Source organism: Phacochoerus africanus, chromosome 2 (assembly GCF_016906955.1).
Source record: "Phacochoerus africanus isolate WHEZ1 chromosome 2, ROS_Pafr_v1, whole genome shotgun sequence".
NCBI classification, from domain to species: domain Eukaryota; kingdom Metazoa; phylum Chordata; class Mammalia; order Artiodactyla; family Suidae; genus Phacochoerus; species Phacochoerus africanus.
The window spans coordinates 87,248,745-87,264,441 of record NC_062545.1 but is presented as its reverse complement, the minus strand read 5'-3'; the positions used below and the strand labels follow the sequence as shown (position 1 = coordinate 87,264,441).

The following is a 15,697-nucleotide window of genomic DNA, read 5'->3' as shown; positions in this document are numbered from 1 at the left end:
TTTAAGAAAACTGAAATCATATCAAGCATCTTTTCTATCCACAATGCTATGAGACTAGAAATAATAAAAAGAAAAAAAAAACTGCAAAAAAAAACCCCCACAGATATGTGGAGGCTGAACAATGTGCTATTAAATAGCCAATGCATCACTGAAGAAATTAAATAGGAAATCAGAAAATACCTAGAGACAAATGGAAATGAAAACACAGCAATTCAAAACTTAGGGAATGCAGCAAAAGCAGTTCTGTGAAGGAAGATTATAATGATAAAAGCTTACTTCAGGAAACAAGAAAAATCTAAAATAAATAACTTAACCTTATACCTAAAGCAACTAGATAAAAGAGCAAACAAAACCCAAAGTTAGTAGAAGAAAAGAAAGCATAAAGGTCAGGGCAGAAATAGTCCAGGAGCAGATATCTTCACAGGTAAGTTCTTCTAAACATTTAGAGAAGAATTAACACCTGTTCTTTTCAAACTATTCTGAAAAATTGTAGAGGAAGCAACACTCCTGAATTCATTCTATGAGGCCAGAATCACCCTGATGCCAAAATCAGACAGATACTACAAAAAAAGGAAAAAGAAAACTACAGGCCAGTATCACTAATGAACATAGATGCAAAAATCTTCAACAAAATACTAGCAAACCAAACTCAACAATACATCCCAAAGATGCAAGGATTTTTTCAATATCTGCAAATCAATCTATGTGATACACCACAGTTACAGATTAAAGAATAAAAACTATATGGTCATCTCCATAGATATGGGGGAAAGCTCTAGATAAAATTCAATATCCATTTGTGATTAAAAAAAAAAAATCCAGAAAGCAAACGTAGAAGGAACATACCTCAACATAATAAAGGCCATATATGACAAACCCACAGCTAACATCATACTCAGTGGCGAAAAGCTGAAAGCTTTCGTCCAAAATCAAAAATAAGAACACCTACTTCTACCACTTTTATTCAACATAGTTTTGGAAGTGCTAGCCACAACAGTCTGAGAAATTAAAGAAGTAAAAGAAACCCAAATTGGAAAAGAAGAAGTGAAATTGTCCCTGAGTGCAGATGACATGTACTATACATAGGAAATCATAAAGATGCCACCAGAAAAATACTCATCAATTCAGTAAATTGGCAGGATACAAAATTGATTTACAGAAATCTGTTGCGTATCTATACACAAACAATGAAGTATCAGAAAGGGAAATTAAACAATCTCAGTTACCATCATCAGAAAGAATTTAAAATACCTAGAAACAAATCTATCTAAGGAATCTGTACTGCAAAAACTTTAGGATACTGATGAAAGAAATCAGAGATGATGCAAATAGATAAAAAGATATACCCTGCTCTTGGGTTGGAAAAATCAATGTTGTTAAAATGACCACACTACTTAAGGCAGTCTACAAATTCAGTGCACACTCTATTGAAATACTAATGGCATTTTTCACAAAACCAGCACAAATAATTTTAAGATCTATATTGAAACACAAAAAACCCTAAATGGCTAAAACAATCTTGAGAAAGAACAGAGCTGGAGAAATCATGTTCCCTGACTTCAGGCTATACTATACAGATGCAGTAATCAAACAGTATGGGTCTGGCACAAAAACAGACACACATGGATTAATGGATCAGGATAGAGCACCCAGAAATAAACCCATGCATTTATGGTCAGTTAATCTATTACAAAGGAGGCAAGAATATACATTGGAGAATAGTCTCTTCAATAAGTGGTGCTGGGAAAACTAGACAGTTATATGTAAATGAATGAAATTAGAGGATTCCTTAACACCATATACAAAAATAAACTCAAAATGGATTAGAGACCTAAACGTAAGACAGTATAATATATAACTCTCAGAGGCAAACATAGGCAGAAAACTCTTTCTGTAAATCACAGCAATATTTTTGATCCATCTCCTACAGATAAGGAAATAAAAACAAATAAATAAGTGGAACCTAATTAAACCTTTTTTTCTGAGCAAAGATAACCATTGGCAAAATGAAAAGACAGTCTACTGAATGGGAGAAAGCATTTACAAATGATATGACTGATAAGGTATTAATATCCAACATATATAAATATTTCATACAACCCAACATCATAAAAACAAGTAACTCAAATTTTAGTAGAGAGCTGAATAGACGTTTTTCCACAGAGGAAATGCAGGTGGCCAACAGGCAAATGAAAAGATGCTCACCATTGTTAATCATCAGGGAAAGGCAAATCAAAACCACAGTGAGATATCATCTCACACCTGTCAGAGAGGCTGTCATTAAAAAGAACACAAATAGCAGATGTTGGCAAGGATGTGGAAAAAAGGAAACCTTCATATATTGTTGGTGGGAATGTAAATTGGTGCAGCCACTGTGGAAAACAGTGTGGAGATTTCTCAAAAAACTATGATTTTTTTCTCCTGGTTGTTCTACTCCTGGGTATTTATTCAAAAAGACACATGTACCCCAGTATTCATCCAAAATTTTTTATAATTGCTAAGCTATAGAAGCAACCTAAGAATCCATCAACAGATGAATGGATAAAAAAAGATGAGGTATGTATATACAAGGGAATTCTACTCAGCCATAAAAAAATTTTTTTTGCCATTTACAGTGACATGGGTGGACTTGGAGGGCACTATGCTATGTGAAATAAATCAGAGAGAGTAAGATAAATACAGTATGATATCATTTATACGTGGAATCTAAAAAGATACAACAAAAGAGTAAATAAAACAAATGAAGCAGACTCAGATATAGAGAGAAAACTAATGGTTACTGGAAGGGGGGAGAGTTTAATACAGGAATAGGAGAGAGTGGGAGGTACTATTGGTTGTAAAGTAGGCTCAAGGACATATTGTGCAACATGGGGAACATAGCCAAGATTTTGTAATAACTATAAATGAAAAATAACTTAAAAATTGTACAATTTTTTTTAAATTAAATTAAAATATAAGGCACCACTATTTAAGAAAAACAAACATCAGTGGTTTCCCAGGGTCTGGGATAAGGAGAACACAAGGGAATTTGAAGAAGTTGATGAAACTGATCTTAATAGTTGTTACATGAATAAATGTGTCTCAAATTTGTAGAACATATACTAATAGGAGTATATTTGGCTCTACATAAGTTATCCCTTAATAAACCTGACTTTTAAAAAATTAAAGGGAAAACTCCTCGAGGAGATCATAGGCAAAACATCCTCTGACCTAAATCATACCAATGTTTTCTTAGGTCAGTCTCCAAAGGCAATATAAATAAAAACAAAAATTTTAAAAATGGGACCTAATCAAACATACAAGCTTTTGGAATTCCCATTCTTGCTCAGCTGTTAACGAACCCGACTAGCATCCATGAGGATGCAGGTTTGATTACTGTCCTCACTCAGTAGGTTTAGAATCCATGTTGCCATAAGCTGTGGTGTAGGTCACAGACACGGCTCACATCCCACATTGCTGTGGCTCTGGCATCGGCCGGCAGCTATAGCTCCAATTCGCCCTAGCCTGGAAACCTCCATATGCCCTGGGTGCAGCCTGAAAAGAAAAGCCAAATAAATAAATAAATAAATAGCAGCTCCCATTGTGGCATAGTGGAAATGAATCTGCCTAGGAACCATGAGGTTGGGGGTTTGATCCCTGGCCTCAGTCAGTGGGTTAAGGATCTGGCATTGTGGTGAGCTGTGGTATAGGCTGGCAGCCATAGGTCTGATTAGACCTCTAGCCTGGGAACCTCCATATGCTGCAGGTGTAACCCTAAAAATACAACAGACAAAAATAAATAGATAGATAGATAGATAGATAGATAGATAGATAGATAGATAGATAGATGATAGATAGATAGATAGATAGATAGATAGATAGATAGATAGATAAAATACAAGCTTTTGCACAGCATAAGAAACCATTAAAAAAAAAAGGAAAGAAAAAAAGAATGGGAGAAAATATTTACAAATATTGCAGCCTTCAAGGGCTTAATTTCCAAAATATACAAATAGCTCGTACAGCTCAACCCCAAAAACCAAACGGCCCAATTGAAAAATGGGCAGAAGACCTAAATAGGCATTTCTCCAAAAAGCAAACACAGATGGCCAGTAGGCATGTGAGAAGATGCTCAATGTTGCTAATTATTAGAGAAATGAAAATCAAAATTACAATGAGGTGCCCCCTCATACCAATCAGAATGGCCATCTGTATGACTGTTCTACACAAATTGGCTGGTCTCTTGCTCTCTGTACATGCCCTGCTCAACCAGCGCCTGCCATCTCTTCCCTCTATGTATATGACTGACCTTCCTACATAACTTGCCCCAGGTCCCAGGAAGTAATACCTTATAAAAAGAGGTGGTGAAATCATGTTCTTCTGCTGGTCTCCCTGGTAACTAATGAGCCAACCTGGTGTAATTCTCCCATAACTGGCAGAATCTCCTTCCTCCTGGGAGCTAGGACTGCTGCCATGTTCTGACCACCATTGGCCACACATGATGGGATGTCACTCCAGGACTTTACTTCAGATGTGTAAGTTCCCCTCTCCATTAAACCACTGATACCTCTGTTGCTGACCCTGGGCTCTTTTTTTCAGTCTTGAAACTAAGCAAGCACAGGGCTTTGTAGGTCTGAGGGGTGCAGCCCAACACTATCATTAAAACATTTACAAATAACACATGCTGGAGAGCGTGCAGAGAAAAATGAACCCTCCTACACTGTTGGTAAGAATGTAAGTTTCCACAACCACTGTGGAAAACAGCATGGAGGTTCCTCAGAAAACTAAATATAAAACTACTATATGATCCAACAATCCCACTCCTGGACATATATCCAGACAAAGTTTTCATTGAAAAAGATAGATGCACCCCTATGTTCATTGTAGCACTATTCACAATAGCCAGGACATGGAAACAACCTAAATGTTCATCAACAGCTGAATGGATTAAAATGATGTGGTACATATATATAATGGAATACTACTCAGCCATAAAGAAGTAAATAATGCCATTTGCAGCAACACGATGCAACTAGAGATCACATACTAAGTGAAGTAAGTCAGACAAAGACAAATACTATATGATACCATGTATATGTGAAATTCAAAATATGGCACAAATGGGAGTTCCCATGGTGGTGCAGCAGAAACGAATCTGACTAGGAACCATGAGGTTGCAGGTTCGATCCCTGGCCATGCTCAGTGGGTTAAGGATCTGGCATTGTCATGAGCTGTGGTGTAGGTGGCAGACATAGCTCAGATCTGGCATTGCTGTGGCAAAGGCCGACAGCTGTAGCTCTGATTCAACCCCTAGCCTGGGAACCTCCATTTTCAAAAAAAAAAAAAAAATTGGCACAAATGAACCTATCTACAGAACAGAAACAGACTCAAAGACATGGAGAACAGACTTATGATAACCAGGGGGGAGAGGAGAAGGAATGAGATAGACTGGGAGTTTGGGGTTAACAGGTGAAAACTATTACATTTAGAATGGATGGGCAGTGGGGTCCTGCTGTATAACACAGAGAACTATATCCAACCTCTTGGGATAGAACATGATGAAGGATGATATAAAAAAAGAATGTATATGAATGGGTCACTTGGCTGTAAAATGCAAATTGGCACAACATTATAAATCAACTATACTTTAATTTTAAAAAGTGTTTTTTAAAGTCTACAAATAACATATGCTGGAGATGGTGTGGAGAAAAGGGAACCCTCCTATGCTGTTGGTAAGAATGTAAGTTGGTACAGCCACTATGGAAAACAATATGGAGGTTCCTCATAAAACTAAAAATAGAATTACTATATGATCCAGCAATCCCACTCCTAGGCATATATCCAGACAAAACTATAATTCAGGAGTTCCCATCATGGTGCCACAGAAACAAATCCGACTAGGAACCATGAGGTAGCGGGTTCAATCCCTGGCCTCACTGGGTGGGTTAAGGATCTGGCATTGCCATGAGCTGTGGTGTAGGTCACAGATGCGGCTCTGATCCTGTGTGGCTGTGGCTGTGGCAAGGCCAGCAGCTGTAGCTCCAATTTGACCCTTCGCCTGGGAACCTCCATGTGCCACAGGTGTGGCCCTAATGAGCAAAATAAATTAAGCAAAAGAAAAAAAAATTAATTCAAAAAGTTACACCCAGAGTTCCCACTGTTGCACAGTGGGATTGGCAGCATCTGGATCAGGATCCGGCATTGCTGCAGTTGCAGCATAGGCCACATCTGTGGATCGGATCTGATTCCTGGCCTGGGAACTCCGTATGTCGTGGAGAGAGCCAAAAAAGAAAAAAAAAAAAAAAAGATACATGCACACTTGTGTTAATAGCAGCATTATTCACAAAAGTCAAGACATGGAAACAACCTAAATGTCAATTGATGAATGGATAAAGAAGGTGTGCTACATTTATCCAATGAAATACTAAGCAGCCATAAAAAAAGAACAAAATAATACCATTTGCAGCAACCTGGATCCAACTAGAGGTGTTATACTAAGTGAAATAAAAGAAAAAGAAAGAAAATACCATATTATATCACTTATATGTTGAATCTAATAAAAGTTATTTTGACACTAATGAACCTATGTACAGCAAAAACAGATTCACAGTCAGAGAGAACAGACTTGTGATTGCCAAGGGGGAGGGATTGAGGGAGGTATGGAGTGAGAAGTTAGGGTTAGCAGATGTAAGCTATTATATATAGAATAGATAAATAAGATCCTGCCACATAGCACAGGGATCTATATTCAGTATCCTATGATAAACAATAATGGAAAGGAATAGTTTTAAAAGAATATACAGAAGTATAACTGAATCACTTTACTGTACAGCAGAAATTTACAAAACATTGCAAATCAACTAAAAAAATGAAAGAGATGGATAAATATATTCTATGTTAACAATAATCAAAAGAAAGTTGTAGTGGCAGTGATAATATCAGACAAAGTAGACTAGAGAGTGAAGATTACCACAGATAAAGATGATTTTTATAATGATAAATGGGTCAATCAAGAGAACATACAATCTTAAACATTTAGACATTTAATATTAAAGCTTCAAAATGCTTAAGGTAAAAATGATAAACTGTAAAGAAGTAACTAACTCTATAGTTTTTGTTGAAGAGTTCAATACCCCTTTATTAGTAATTAATGAAATCATACAGAAAATCAGTATGGTATGAAAGATTGAACATGATTTAAGTACTGTCAACCAATTGGACCTGCTTGGCATCATTCCAACAGAAGCAGAATATTCATTTCTTTCAACTGTGCATAGAACTTTTACCAAGGTGGACTATACTATGGGTCATAAAACAAGTCTTTTTTTTTTTTTATCTGTTAGCTCTTTGCTTTTAATTACTCAGTGAATTTTTTTACATGTATAGTTGTACAGCAATCATCACAGCCCAGTTTTATAACATATCCACCTCATATCCCCAGCATATCCCCCACCTCACAACCTGTCTCCTTTGGAAACCATAAGTTTTTCTTTTTTAATGTCTGAGTAATATTCCATTGTGTTTTTCCTTTTAATGTCTGAGTAATATTCCATTGTGTTTAAGTGCCACATCTTCTTTATCCACTCCTCTGCCCATGGACATTTAGGTTGTTTCCATGTCTTGGTTATTGTATATAGTGCTGCAGTGAACATTGGAGTACATGTATCTTTTCTTTTTTTTTTTTTTGTCTCTTTTTGTCTTTTTAGGGCTACACTTGCAGCATATGGAGGTTCCCAGGCTAGGGGTCTAATTGGAGTCTGATCTATGCCAGAGCCACAGCCACGCCAGATCTGAGCCACGTCTGTGACCTATAGCACAGCTCACAGCAACACCAGATCCTTAACCCACTGAGCAAGGCCAGGGATTGAACCCGCAACCTCATGGTTCCTGGTTGGATTCGTTTCCACTCCACCATGATGGGAACTCTGCATGTATCTTTTTGAATCATGGTTTTCTCTGGATAGATGCCCTGGAGTGGGATTGCTGTTTCAAATGGTAATTCTATTTTTAGTTTTCTGAGGAATCTCCATACTGTTTTCCACAGTGGTTGCACCAATTTACATTCCCACCAATGGTGTGATAGGGTTCCCTTTTCTGCACACCCTCTCTAGCATTTATTCTTTGTAGAATTTTTGTTGATGGCCATTCTGGCTGATGTATGTATGGTGGTACCTCATAGTGGTCTTGATTTGCATTTCTCTAGTAATTAGTGAGGTTGAACATCTTTTCATGTGTTTTTTTGGCCATCTCTATATCTTCTTTGGACAATTGTCTGTTTAGATCTCCTGCCAGTTTTTTGATCAGGTTGTTTGTTTGTTTGTTTGTTTGTTTGTTTGGTATTTAGCTATAGAAGGTGTTTATAAATTTGGGGGATTAATCCCTTGTCAGTCACTTCATTTGCAAGTATTTACTTCCATTCTGTGGGTTGCCTTTTCATTTTGTTTAGGTTTTCTTTGCTGTGCAGAAACTTTTAAGTTTAATTAGGTCCCATTTGTTTATTTTTGTTTTTATCATCATTACTCTAGGAGGTAGATCTGAGAAGATATTGCTGTGGTTTATGTCAGAGAGTGTTTTGCCTATTTTTCCTCTTAAGAGCTTTATACTATCTGCTCTTATATTTAGGGCTTTAAACCATTTTGATTTTTTTTTGTGTGTATGGTGTTAGGAAGTTTTCTAATTTCATTATTTTACACGTACCTGTCCAGTTTTCCCAGCACTACTAATTGAACAGGCTGTCTTTTCTCCATTGTATATTCTTGCCTCCTTTGTCATAGATTAGTTGAATGTAGGTGTGTGGGTTTAATTCTGGGCTTTCTATCCTGTTCCACAGATCTATATCTCTGTCTTTGTGCCAGTACCATACGGTTTTGATGACTGTTGCTTTGTAGTGTAGTCTGAAGTCCGGGAGCCTGATTCTTCCTGCTCCAGTTTTCTTTCTCAGGATATCTATGGCTATTCTGGGTCTTTTGTGCTTCCAAACAAACTTTAAAATATTTTGTTCTAGTTCTGTGAAAAATGTCCTTGGTAATTTGATAGGGATGGCATTGAATCTGTTGATTCTTCCAACCCAAGAGCATGGTATGTCTTTCGATTTGTTTGTGTCATCTTTGATTTCTTTCATCAGTGTCTTATAGTTTCCAGAGTACAGGTCTTTTGTTTCTTTGGGTAGGTTTACTCCTCTAAGTATTTTATTCTTTTTGATGTGATGGTAAATGGGATTGCTTCCCTAATTTCTTTTTCTGATCTTTCATTGTTAGTATATAGAAATGCCGTCAATTTCTGTGTATTAATTTTGTGTCCTGTGACTTTGCCTAATTCGTGGATGAGCTCTAACAGTTTTCTGGTAGAGTCTTTAGGATTCTCTAGGTATAGTATCATGTCATCTGCAAATAGGGATAGTTTTACTTCTTCCTTTCCAATTTGGATTCCTTTTATTTCTTTTACTTCTCTGATTGCTGTGGCTAGGACTTCCAAAACTATGTTGAGTAGTGGCAAGAGTGGACACATCCTTATCTTGTTCCTGATCTCAGCAGGAATTCTTTCAGCTTTTCACCATTGAGAATGATGTTAGCTGTGGGTTTGTCATATATGGCCTTTATTATGTTGTGGTAGGTTCCCTGTCTGCCAACTTTCTGAAGGGTTTTTATCAGAAATGGGTGTTGGATTTTGTCAAAGGCTTTTTCTGCATCTGTTGAGGGGATCATATAGTTTTTTATTCTTCAGTTTGTTAATGTGGTGTATCACACTGATGGATTTGTGGATATTGAAGAACTCTTGCATCCCTGGGATAAATCCTACTTGATCATGATGTGCAGTCCTTTTAATGTATTGTTGGATGTGGTTTGCTAGTATTTTGTTGAGGATTTTTGCATCGATGTTCACCAGTGAAATTGGCCTGTAGTTTTCTCTTTTTGTGGTATCTTTGTCTGGTTTTAGTATCAGGGTGATGGTGGCCTCATAGAATGAGTTTGGGAGTATCCATTCCTCTGCAATGTTTTGGAATAGTTTCAGAAGAATAGGTGTTAGCTTTTCTCTAAATGTTTGGTGGAATTTGCCCGTGAAGCCATCTGGTCCTGGACTTTTGTTTGTTGGAAGTTTTTTAATCACAGTTTCGATTTCAGTACTTGTGATTGGTCCAGTCATCTTTTTTATTTCGTGTTGGTTTAGTCTTGGAAGATTGCACTTTTCTAAGAATTTGTCCATTTCTTCTAGGTTTTCCATTTCATTGGCATATAGTTGCATATAGTAGTCTCTTATGATCCTTTATATTTCTGTGATGTCCTTTGTAACATCTCCTTTTTCATTTCTAATTTTATTGATTTTAGTTCTCTCTTTTTTTCTTGATAAGTCCAGCTAAGGGTTTATCAATTTTGTTGATCTTTTCAAAGACCCAGCTTTTAGTGTCATTGATCTTTTCTATGGTTTTCGTTGTTTCTATTTCATTGATTGCTGCTCTAATCTTTATGATTTCTTTCCTTCTGCTGACTTTAGGTCTTGTCTTCTCTCTCAAGCTGCTTTAGATGAAAAGTTAGGTTGTTTATTTGAGCTTTTTCTTGTTTCCTGAAGTGGGCTTGTATAGCTATAAACTTTCCTCTTAGAATGGCTTTTGCTGCATCCTATAGGTTTTGGAGTGTCATGTCTTTGTTGTCATTTGCTTCTAGGTATTTTTTAATTTCCTCTTTGATTTCTTCAGTGATCCATTGGTTGTTTAGTAGCATGTTGTTTAGTTTCCATGTATTTCTGTTTTTTGCCATTTTTTTCCTGTTGTTGATTTCCAGTTGTATAACGTTGTGGGTGAAAAAGATGCTTGATATGATTTGAATTTTCTTAAAGTTACTGAGGCTTGATTTGTGGCCCAGAATGTGGTCAATCCTAGAGAATGTTCCGTGTGCACTTGAGAAGATTGTGTATTCTGTTGCTCTTGGATGGAATGTCCTATAAATATCTATTAAGTCTGTCTGGTCTAATTCTTCATTTAGGACCTGTAGTTCCTTGTTGATTTTCTGGATGATCTTTCCATTGCTGTAACTAGGGTGTTAAAGTTGCCCGCTCTTGTTGTGTTGTTGTAGATTTCTCCTTTTAAGGTTCATATATTGAGGTGATTGGGTGCATGTATATTTGCAATTGTTATATCTTCTTCTTGGATTGATCCTTTGATCATTATGTAATGTCCTTCTTTGTCTCTTATAATAAATATTCTTTTAAGGTTTATTTTGTCTGATATGAGTATTCCTACTCCAGCTTTCTTTTAATTCCAGTTTGCTTGTCATATTTTCTTCCATCCTCTCACTTTCAATTTGTATGTGTCCCTAGAAGTGAAGTGGGTCTCTTGAAGACAGCATATATATGGATCTTGTTTTACCCATTCAGCCAGTCTGTATCTTTTGGTTGGGGCATTTAGTCCATTTACATTTAAGGTAATTATTCATACATATGTTCTTATTGCCTTTTTAGTAACTGTTTTGGATTTGTCTTCTTTGCTCTTTTTTCTTCCCTTGTTCTATCTTCTCTCCTCTTGTGGTTTGATGACTATCTTTAGTATTGTATTTGAGTTGATTTTTCTTATTTGTGTGTGTATCAATTGTAGTTTTTCAGTTTCCAGTTACCCTGAAGTTTTGATATAGAAGTCTATATATATATAGGAGATTGTTTTAAGTTGTTGGTCTCTTAATTGCAAGTGCATCTCCAGTGTCCTGAATTTGTGTCCTCCTCTTCTCATGATTTCTGATTTTGGTAGCATTTGTGCATGGATGATTTCCTACCTTTACCATATATATGCCTTTTGTGGTGGGCCTTGTCATTTTTGGTATTTTGTTTCTGGTTGTGGCCTTGTCTTTTTTGCCTAGAGAATTTCCTTTATTATTTGTTGTAAAGCTGGTTCAGTGTTGCTGAATTGTCTTAGCTTTTGCTTATTTGTAAAGTTTTTGATTTCTCCTTCAAATCTACATGAGAGCCTTTCTGGGTAAAGTAATCTTGGTTGGAGGTTTTTTTCTTTCATCTCATTAAGTATATCATGCCACTCCCTTCTGGCCTGCAGAGGTTCTGCTGAAAAATCCATTGATAACCTTATTGGGGTTCCCTTGTGTGTTATTTGTTTCCTTTCCTTAACTGCTTTCAATATTTTCTCTTTGTCTTAATTTTGATCAGTTTGATTAATATGTGTCTCAGGGTATTCCTCCTTGGATTTACTTTATATGGTACTCATTGCGCTTCCTGGATTTGAATGAGTTGTTTCTTTCCCATGTTAGAGAAGTTTCTCAGCTATTGTCTCTTCAAACATTTTTTCTGTCCCTTTCTCTCTCTTCTTATGGCACCCTATAATATGGTTGTTGGTGCATTTAACATTGTCCCAGATTTCTTTTAGACTGTCTTCATTGCTTTTCAATCTTTTCTCTTTTTTGTTCTGCATCAGTGATTTACACTAGTCTATCCTCCACCTTGGTTATTCATTCTTCTGCTTCCTGTATTCTGCTGTTGGTTGCTTCTAATGAATTTTTTATTTCAGTTATTGTATTTTGCATCTCTGCTTGCTTAAGTTTTAAGTCTTATATTTCTTTGCTCAGTGTTTCCTGTAAATTATCCATCTTTGCCTCCAGTTTATTTCCAATGTCTTGCTTCATCTTCATATCATCAGTCTATAGTCTTTTTCCTGGAGGCTGACAATCTCCACATCACTTAGCTGTTTTTCTGTTTTGTTTTGTTTTTTTATTGTTCCCTTATCTGAGTTATAGTTCACTGTCTTTTCATTTTTATAGGTTTTTGGTGTGGTCTCCTTTTTGCAGACCATAGAGTTGTAGCTTCTCTTACTTTTGATGTCTTCCCCTGTTGTGGGTGAAGTTGGTACAGGGGCTTGCTGTAGGCTTCCTGATGGGAAGGACTGGTGCTTGCCCACTATTAGGTAGGGCTGATTCCTATCCCTCTGATGGGTGGGGAGATTAGAGGTGTCTGTGTGCCTGGGGGTCTTTTGGCAGCCTGTTGGGTTGTGCTGTGATCCCACCTGGATTCTTATTTGGCCTGGGGCTTCTCGGCACAGGTGGGTGGGCACTAGAGGCATACACACTGATAAATATTCCAGAGACCTTTGCCTCCAGTGTCCTTCCCTAACAACGAGCCACAGTACCCCCCTATTTTCCCAGGAGATACTCCAGGATTCGGAAGTGCAGTCAGGTCCGCAGATTCCTATGGAGACTCTGCTTTGCCCTGAGATCCAGTGCACATGAAAGCCTGTGTGCACCTTTCAAGAATGAGGTCTTCATTTCCCCCAGTCCCATGGAACTCCTACGCACAAGCCCCACTGGCCTTCAATGCCAGATGCTGTGGAGGCTCTTTTTCCCATTCCCAAATCCTCAGGCATGGGGACCTGACGTGGGGCTCAGAACTCTCACTCCTGTAGGTGAGTCTCTTTGATACAGTTACTTTCCAGTCTGGTGGGCTGCCCACCCAGCGGGTATGGGGTTGCTTATATCGCATAAATGCCTCTCCTGCGGTTTTGATGTGGCCTCCTCTTTGTCTTCTGGAGTAGGATATCTTTTTGAAAGTTTCCAGTCCATTTGGTTGAAGGTTTTTTAGCTTTTGGTAGTAATTCTGTTGTTTTTATGAGAGAAAGTGAGCTCCAGTCCTTCTATTCTGTCATCTTATTCCCATCTCCCTGATCTGTTTGCTCTTGAATTGAGAGGACTGCTGTGAAAAGAAAAGTAATGGGAGTCCATGTGTCCTGAGAGAGAAAGAAGGTCTTTGGTTGTCAGCTTTCGAAACCATGGTTTTTGCTCTAAATCAAACAACTCTTGAAAAATTGGAAAACATTTGAATTATACAAAGTAAGTTTTGTGACCATTATAAATAAATTAGAAAACAGTAACAGAAAATCTCAGGGAAATCCCTCAAATATTTGGAATTTAACTAACATACTTCTCAATAACCTATGAGTCAAAGGAGAAGTTAAAAAGTGCATACATGGAAGGGAGAAATAATACCAATTCTATACAAACTTTTCTAGAAAATGAAAAGGCTGGAATACTTCCCAACTCATTCATTATAGGGCCCAAAATAAAAAAACTAGGGGGAGAAAAACATTACAAGCAAGGAAAACTACAGACCAGGTATCCATCATAAATTTATGTGCATAAATTTTAAACAAAATTTCAGCAAATCAAATCCAGTGATATATAGAAAGGGTAATGTGTAATGACCAAGTAGGGTTCATTCCCAGAAAGAATGGTTGGTTCCAAAATTGGTCAATCTAATTTATCTTACAAACAAGTAAAAAGGAAATACCATATGATTATCTCAATAGACGAAGAAAAAAAACACTTAACAAAATCCAACATAAATTCCTAATAAACATGCCGCATATTTAAAGGCAGAGGACATAGTGAAATAGATGAGCTTCCACATATAGATCTGAAAATAACTATTGGAAGAAGAAACATATGTCAGTGACAGCAGTGAAGTATGAATTAATTACTGCTAATCAGGAAGCTAGCTAATGCATAGATGACTAAAGAGTCATGAAACATTTATCAGGGTTAGAATTTAGCCAAATAAAGATGAAGGAGAAACCTTCCAATTCTCTTTCATAAAAAGTCCCTGACTGGTTTAAGAATTTTAAAATATTCATGTCAGTATTAGATAAATTACAAAATTTATAAGCAAAAACAAATTTAATAACAAAATAATTTAGTTGTTAAGTACCAAGTAGGCTTTTCTTATCTGTTATCTATTATAACATGACCTCATTATCTCATTATAATTTGACTTTTTTTTTTTTTTTTTTTGCTGCACCCATAGCATGCGAAAGTTCATGTGCCAGAGATCAGGCACATGCCACAGCAATAACCAGAGCTACAGCAGTGACAACACTGGATCCTTAACCCACTGAGCCACCAGGGAACTCATGGCTTTACTTTTAAAACCTGCATTTAGAAAAAAATTTGAAATAATGTGTCAATCATGAAAATAATTTCAAGTGTCATTTCATTTACAGGTCTGCATTACATTTACTGAATTTGGACAAATGCAAAATATTTGTAACTTTCTTGTTGAAAAGCTGGATAGCTCTGTTGTCATCAGCCAACCCCAGTTCTACCATACTCCAGGTTCCGTTGAGAATCTTCGGTAAGTTAAGCACATCGTTAACTCAATTATCAATTAATTAAACAAAGCTATTCAGTGCTGCAGTTTGTTAAATGTCATATTAATAATCTCTGTATTTGACTCCCAAGACGGCAAGCTTGTCTTGTTGCTGTAGAAAATGCATGGCGCAAAGCTCAAGAAGTCTGTAACTTTATTGGCCAAACTCTAGGAAAACCTTTGTTAATCAAAGAAGAGGAAACGAAAGAATGGGAAGGCCAAGTAGATGATCACCAGTCATCCAGACTCTCAAGTTCATTAACTGTACAACAAAAAATCAAAAGTGCAACAATACATGCTGCTTCCAAAGTATTTATAACTTTTGAAGTAAAGGGGAGAGAGAAGAAAAAAAAAACAGTCTGAAATTCTGACCAAATTATATTGTGTTTATATCTTTTTGTCTATTTTTATACTGTTTATAATGTTTACTTTTGTCCTGGATATGTGTATATTGTGTAGTATATGAACTGTTTCTCTCCCAAGTCTCAGTCTTTGAATAGTTCTACAGAATACTTATGTTTACTTTCTATTTTCAAAAACTTACTATGGGAAATACTCTGGAAATAAATGTGTTACATGTTTACACCTA

The 15,697-nt window shown here is 36.7% G+C and overlaps 1 protein-coding gene across 1 annotated transcript in view; it reads left to right on the top strand.

Moving 5' to 3' along the window:
- The window catches only part of IRAK1BP1 (interleukin 1 receptor associated kinase 1 binding protein 1), a 36,638-nt gene extending 20,941 nt beyond the window's left edge, over positions 1 to 15,697 (top strand). The window contains exons 3-4 of the mRNA XM_047763558.1: positions 14,963 to 15,093; positions 15,201 to 15,697. Coding sequence (XP_047619514.1) covers positions 14,963 to 15,093; positions 15,201 to 15,471 — 402 coding nt within the window. The 3' untranslated portion in view covers positions 15,472 to 15,697. The remainder of the gene's footprint in view (positions 1 to 14,962; positions 15,094 to 15,200) is intronic.